Source organism: Penaeus monodon, chromosome 10, assembly GCF_015228065.2.
Source record: "Penaeus monodon isolate SGIC_2016 chromosome 10, NSTDA_Pmon_1, whole genome shotgun sequence".
In the NCBI taxonomy this organism is placed as follows: Eukaryota; Metazoa; Arthropoda; class Malacostraca; order Decapoda; family Penaeidae; genus Penaeus; species Penaeus monodon.
Window position 1 is genome coordinate 12,060,266 of NC_051395.1, and position 7,500 is coordinate 12,067,765.

General features: G+C 38.3%; 1 protein-coding gene across 1 annotated transcript in view; it reads right to left on the bottom strand.

Moving 5' to 3' along the window:
* The window catches only part of LOC119577527 (titin-like), a 135,086-nt gene that overhangs the window by 50,387 nt on the left and 77,199 nt on the right, over window positions 1-7,500 (bottom strand). Inside the window, 3 exon segments of the mRNA XM_037925121.1 lie at window positions 1-1,575; window positions 5,637-5,717; window positions 6,260-7,246. The exon segment at window positions 1-1,575 is cut by the window's left edge and continues 696 nt beyond it. Coding sequence (XP_037781049.1) covers window positions 1-1,575; window positions 5,637-5,717; window positions 6,260-7,246 — 2,643 coding nt within the window.

Sequence of the window (7,500 nt, forward strand, 5' to 3'; positions counted from 1 at the left end):
GTTTCTCAGCAGTCATAATTTCCTGCTGGACCAGTGTAGGCTGTTGAATTACTGTAGTTTTCTCCAGAACCTTTGGTTCTTCAACAATCATAGCTTTCTCTGAGACAACTTTAGGTTTCTTGACTTCTTCAACTTCTTGGGTTATCAGAGGTTGTTCTTCTGTGACCTTCTCTTGTTGCAGTATTTGTGTCTTCTGCACAGCAACCTTCTGCATAACCTGGGTTTGCTCTGAGACTTTAGCCGTCTGCTGGGTCATTTTTGGTTGTTTCATTACTATGGTTTCTTCAGTAGTTTGTAAAGCAGGCTGTGGTTCTGCAACAGTTGTGACCTTCTGTATAGTCACTTTCTCTTTTGGCTGTTCAATGTGGGTCTCTTGAACAACTGTCTTTTTAATTATTTGCTGCTGAATTGGCTGTGTAATTTGTTGTGTGGTTTCCTGTATAACCTGGGGTGAGACTTTCTGAACTATCATAGTGGTAGTCTTTTCTGGCTCCGTAAACTCCTGTGTCACTACCTTTGTCACCTTCTGTGTTCCCTGCTGTGTCACCTGCTGTGTGACTTGCTGTGTCATCTGCTGTGTGACTTGCTGTGTCACCTGCTGTGTTGCTTGCTGCTGGACAGGCTTTGGCGCAGCAGGTGCAGTTTCAGGACGCTCTGGAATAGGTGTAGGTTGTAGCTGAATAGTTTGAATTTCCTCCTGAACAACAGTCTTTCTCCATGGAACCTGATCCTGTTTTTGTTCAATGACCTGTTCTTGTTTAGTTTCTTCTGGTTTTGGTGTTGGTTTGGGCTCTTCTGGTTTTGGTGTTGGTTTGGGCTCTTCTGGTTTTGGTGTTGGTTTGGGCTCTTCTGGTTTTGGTGTTGGTTTAGGTGTTGGTTTGGGTTCTTCTGGTTTTGGTGTTGGTTTGGGCTCTACTTTCTTTATTGGTTTAAGCTGAACAGTTTCTTCCTCTGTTGGTTTGGGCTCTACTTTCTTTATTGGTTTAAGCTGAACAGTTTCTTCCTCTGTTGGTTTGGGCTCTACTTTCTTTATTGGTTTAAGCTGAACAGTTTCTTCCTCTGGTTTTGGTGTTGGTTTCTTTGGTGTTGGTTTAAGTTGAACAGTTTCTTCTTCTGGTGTTGGTTTAGGCTCTAATTTCTTTAGTGTTGGTTTAGTTTCTTCTGGTTGTGGTGTTGGTTTAGGTTCAACTTTCTTTAATGTTGGTTTGAGTTGAACAGTTTCTTCCTCTGCTGGTTTTGGTGTTGGTTTCTTTTGTGTTGGTTTAAGTTCAACAGTTTCTTCTTCTGGTGTTGGTTTGGGCTCTACTTTCTTTAGTGTAGGTTTTAGCTGAACTGTTTCTTCTGCTGTTGGTTCTGGTGTTGGTTTAGGTTGTACTTTCTTTAGTGTTGGTTTTATTTCTTCTGGTTTTGGTGTTGGTTTCTTTAATGTTGGTTTAAGTTCAATAGTTTCTTCTTCTGCTGGTTTTGGTGTTGGTTTTGGCTGAACTGGTTTTAGTTTAGGCATAGGTTCAGTTGGTTCTTCCTCAACAGCTTGCTTTGGTTTCACCTCAGCTGGCTTTGGTGTTGGCTTGGATTCTGTGGGTGTTGGTGTAGGTTTAAGTTTCTCAACAACTGGCATTACTTTTTCTTCTGTTATCTTTGGACTAGTGGGTTGTAATGTCTCATGTATGGGTGTTATTTCAGGTTTTTGCTCTACCAGAGCAGGTGTTGGCTTCTCTTGTGCTGGAATAGGTGTTGGCTTTTGCTCTACTGTAGGTGCTGGTTTTTGTTCTGCTGGAGGTGTTGGTTTCAATTGTACTAGAGCAAATGTTGGTTTATCCTCTACTGTAGCAGGTGTTGGTTTTTGCTCTACTGGAGCAGGTGTTGGTTTCTGTTGTGCTGGAGCAGGTGTTGGTTTTTGCTCTACTGGAGCAGGTGTTGGTTTTTGCTCTACTGGAGCAGGTGTTGGTTTCTGTTGTCCTGGAGCAGGTGTTGGTTTCTGTTGTGCTGGAACAGGTGTCGGTTTTTGCTCTACTTGAGGTGTTGGTTTTTGCTCTACTGGAGCAGGTGTTGGTTTCTGTTGGGCTGGAACAGGTGTTGGTTTTAGCTCTACTTGAGGTGTTGGTTTTGGCTCTGCTGGAGCAGGTGTTGGTTTCTGTTGTGCTGGAGCAGGTGCTGGTTTAAGCTCTACTTGAGCAGGTGTTGGTTTTAGCTCTATTGGAGCAGGTGTTGGTTTCTGATCTACTGGAGCAGGTGTTGGTTTTTGCTCTACTGGAGCAGGTGTCGGTTTCAATTGTGCTGGACCTGGTGTTTGTTTTTGCTCTACTTGAGCAGGTGTTTGTTTTTGCTCTACTTGAGTAGGTGTTTGTTTTTGCTCTTCTGGAGCAGGTGTTTGTTTATGCTCTACAGGAACAGGTGTTGATTTTTCCTCTACTGGAAAAGTTGTTGGTTTCTGTTTTACTGGAGTGGGTGTTGGTTTTTGTTCTACTTGAGCAGGTGTTGTTTTTTCCTCTACTGCAGGTGATGGTTTCTGTTGTGCTGCAATAGGTGTAGGTTTTAAATGTGCTGGAGCTGGTGTTGGTTTTTGCTCCAGTGGAGCAGGTGTTAGTTTCTGTTGAGCTGGAGTAGGTGTTGGTTTTTGCTCTACTTGTGCAGGTGTTGGTTTTGGCACTAGTTTTTGCTCTATTGGAACAGGTGTTGGTGTTTGCTCTACTTGAGCAGGTGTTGGTTTCATTTGTGCTGAAGCAGGTGATGGTTCCTGTTGTGCTGAAATAAGTGTTGGTTTCAGTTGTGCTGGAACAGGTGTTGGTTTTTGCTCTACTTGTGCAGATGTTGGTTTCAGTTGTGTTAGATTAGGTGTTGGTTTTTGCTCTACATGAATTGGTGGTGATGTTTGCTCTACGTGAGTAGGTGTTGGTTTTTGCTCTACAGGAATAGGTGGTGGTGTTTGTTCTACAGGAATAGGTGCTCGTGTTTGCTCTACTTGAGCAGGTGTTGGTTTCTGTTGTGCTGGTACAAGTGTTGTTTTTTCCTGTACTGGAGCAGGTTTTGGTTTCTGTTGCTCTGGAATTGGTGTTGGTTTCAGATGTGATGAAGCAGCAGTTGGTTTTTGCTTTACTGAAACAGGTGTTGCTTTCTGTTGTGCTAAAGCATGTGTTGGTGTTTGCCCTACTGGAGTGAATGTAGTTTTTTCCTCTACTAATTGCATTGGTTTCAGCTGTGATGGGGCAGGTGGTTTATGCTCTCCTGGAATGAGTGTCGGCTTTTGCTCTACTTGAGTTAGTGTTGTTTTCTGTTCTGGAGCAAGTTTAAGTTCTGGCTCCACTTGAGTAGGTGTCAGTTTAAGCTCCATTAGAGCAGGTGTTGGTGTTTGCTCTTCTGGAGCAGGTGTTGGCTTTTGATCTGTTGGAGCAAGTGTTTGTTTCAGTTGTACTAATTTTGGTTGTGTTGTATAAGTGTTAGTCGGTGATTTGCAAGAGCAGATGTGTTTTGCCCTTTTAGAGCAGGTGTTACTTTTTGTTGAAACATGTGTGTTAGTTCTGATAAAGTAGTTGTTGGTTTCAGTTGTAATAAATCATGTGTTGTTTGTTATGATGAGGCAACTAGTAGTGTGACAGATGGTGTTTGTTTTTTATCTGCTGTTGCAAGCTTTGAAACATGTGTTTGTATTTGCTCTGCTGGGGCAGTTGTTGGTAATAGTGTACTACACTGGCTGATTTCTGCTATGATGAGGCAAATAGCTGGTAATTGGTAATATTTTTAAAATCTAATGTTGAAAGTTTTGGTTTCGGCTGTTTATAGTAGTATAGTTGTTGTTTTTTGCTCTATTGGAGCAAGCATTGGTTCTGTTTGTGCAAGTGAGTTTCAGGGTCTCTTAGAGTAGGCCTTTGCTTTATTTTTGTTATAGTAACATTATTTTATTGTAACTATTGCTGGGACATATTTTAGTGTTTTATTTATTGTATGTGTGTGCTATACCAAACTAGGCATTAATTTTTGTTGTATGGGTAGAGATGTCTGGGTTTGTTCTTATAGGGAGGGAGCTGTAATTACTGATCAAAGCAATGCTAATATGGATTGTGTGCTGTTGTCAAATGTTACAGAAAATACAAGTCTGACAGAGCTGGCTTGATTTCTTTTGCTAAACTTGGTGTTTAGGGGGAATTGATTTGTTTATCATAAGGGATTTGTATCAAACATATATGCATTCACAGATTAATGTTTATCTATAAGCAATTAAGGAATCATATACTGAATTTACCCCCCCCCAAAAAAAAAAAAAAAAAAAAAAAAAAAAACTCATTTGTATGAAATAACAGGGAGGAAAGATTTACAGCTGATACTAGAAAAAAAATGCAGCATAACCAACATTTATGAAAAATTATGAATCTAATCATCTTCACTTGTAATGATGAATAGTTAGTTGTATCATATCAAAACAAGAAAAATCTTATTCTAATTCTTTTTGGTTTTAGACACAGTCCTTGAAAAAGAGTAAATTTCAAACTATTCATTGGTAATGGATGAAGTATTTCATGCAATATATTTTTCAAATCACTAAAGCTTTATTTTACTATCATTTCAGATGTAGCTAATAACTTCTTTATACCAATACATAAAATTTCATCAAATAATTCTTTGAGATCTATGTGTCAATGCTAGACATGAAATCCTGTAGGATGGTAGATCTTCAGAAGCTAAATTGATTACCAAAGCAAATCCTCCATTCAGTTATTTACAGAAGCAAATTAATTGTCTCCACTGATATTTCAAATTAGTGAGGTTCATAGTGTATGGGTATATTAAATATGATTTAATATAATTTAACATGATACTTATTCTTATTATCTTTGCTAGATATTTAAGGGGAAACATTATATTTTCATAAAGTTGGGTGGATTGCAAGCAAACTCCTTCAGTTGCATGCCTGTGTACTTGAAACCATTGTGTTGGACTATTGGTTTGTATGTTATAGAAGTATCAAGAGTACAAAGCCTTTAAGTGTAAAGAGTAGGATTGTGTTTATGTTTATCATGGATATGTATACACTACTAGAGTAATGTATTTAAACAATAAACTAAAAATAATAAAAGGTCACAGTAATGTGTGCTGTAAAAAATGTTAACAAGAAAGAAAACATAATCTTCATAAAAAGAATTTGTTTGTACAGTATAGTAAACTGAGTAGGAATTAATAATTAGTAACTGCATTTTAATTACACACTGTATGGTCAGTAAAAGAGAAATAAAATCCTGTAATACTACATTAAATGAAGTTTTGTAAAAAGTTCTTTCTGGTACATTCTTTAATATCTCAGTATAGTAAATATTGTGCATATGTATGAAAAAATTATAATAATGATGTGTTTAGATAAAATTGTTCTCTTGTATCACTGTGTAAGAATTAATCTTGAAAGGAATTTATATGGTTACAAATAAAAGAAGGGCTTAATATTAATGTTAATTACCACAACTGCTGAGATGCTCTCCTGTACAGCCTCTGTCAGTCTACAGACTTTTGGAATATTAAATATGTCAAAATATTTCCCAGAGTTTATAAAAGGGATTCGAGAAATAGCAGCTTAAAAGAGAATGAAAAGGAATGTTTATAATTAAATGTAGAGAAGGAAGAAAGAAAAATCACTAAGCTGGCCTTACCTGTCCTGACTTCAGATACCTCAGCCATCTTCATCTCCTGCTCATGAATGACTTCCCAGGCCTGTTCTGCCAGCACCCTCTCTGTTTGGATCAGGTGGGTAGCCAAGGTCAGTCTTTACTTCCTTGAAATCCTGCACAGCCCTCCTTACACTTGAAACTTGAAGCTAACTACACTACTAATAACTCTAATATGCAACAAAAACCATTCCTTCTACAGTTTATGTTCATGTCTGCCTTGTTTGTAGGCATGTATGTAACTGGTGAAAATCTAAGAAATAGGGTATATTGTACTTTATGTCTGAAAATCTTGCATTTTGGAGAGTTCTTTGCTATATGCAATGACATCTTCCCTATTAATTTAAATACTCATGTACTGTAAATCCTGGCATCAAAATGATATAAAAGTTAGTCTTCTTAATATTCAAAATGTATGTAGAATGGACTGTAATTGGATATGTTCTTTGAGTCTCTCAAATGGTCTTAATATTTGAGAGCTCAGAATCTATAATTCTGCTTACTATAATAAACATGAAACACATAGCTAAATGATGACTGCAATTTTCTATGACTCAAACAGATGGTCCTTACCATAAGCCTTAATAACAAAGTTAGATATAACGTACCATCCTTAGCATCACGATAAGCCTCTTCAACCAGCACCTGAGCAACCATGACAGAATGGCCATGCTTCTCCACAATGTTGACAAGGGGTTGTTGGGTCTCAGGCTTCTTCAGTGTTGGTAGTTTACCAGCCACACATGATGCAATGATTTCCTCGGTCTGGATGCCCTTGTTCAACATCTGTGATACTTCGGTCAACTCCTGAGTGGTTGATGACCACTTGCCCATCTCACGCGGGATGACATCCTTGAAGAGTGTATCAGGCTTGACGTTCTTAGCATATTTAAGCATACGCAAGAAGGCCTTGAGACCAACAGGATGCTTCTTCGCCTGTTCCTGGATTTCTTCAGCCAGCACAATGGACACATTTCTTTGGTGACCAATGTACTCGCAAACCTTGACAAGAGCGCTCTGAATGTTTGGTTGCTGAAGGGCTTTGAACTCACCAGCACGGAACATTGACCAGATCTCATTGACTCTTACATTGTTCTTCAGTAGTGTATGAACCTTAGCCAATTCATGAATAATTTGCTCATCCTCAAAGAATTGAGGTGCTACCTCCCTGACAACTTCCTCTCCCTTGATGGAAGTCTCTGAAACTTTCACAAAGCACTTGACACCAGGGATCTGGTTTGGAGCAAATTCATTAGGCTCAAGTTCTGGATAATTATCCTCAAATGAAACTGCTGATTTCCAGTTGCTGTATAATTCAGCAACACAATGTTCCTTTGGAGTTTTCTTTACTTCCTTTACCTCTTCAACAACCTTAGGCTTCCAGACATTCTTTTTGGCATCCTCCAGCTCCTGCTGGCGCTGAACCTGACGATTCACCTTTTCTTGCTTAAGTCTGGCCATTGCTTCCTCGTGCTCTCTCTTTTGCTTGAGTGAACGTTCTCTTTCCTTCTCCCTCATATGCTCAGCAGCATGTTGGATATTCACAGCTGCATATCTCTCATTGCTTACCTTCAGCTTCTCTTCATATGTTAGTTCTGATTTAAAGAAAAATAACACAAAACTCAAAAATTGCTGATTACTTAAAAATGATACCTTCCCTTTAAATATTAATTAACTGAAAATAACCCTCAAACAACTAGATTTAAAAAAAGGAAGTTAACCAAAAAAATAACAAATTAAAGCTGGTTGAAATTTTACATAATAAACTAAACTTTTGTCAGTAGGCCTTCCATACATAAATGATATTAGAGTTAAAAAATATATACATTTTAAACTAAAATATATATAT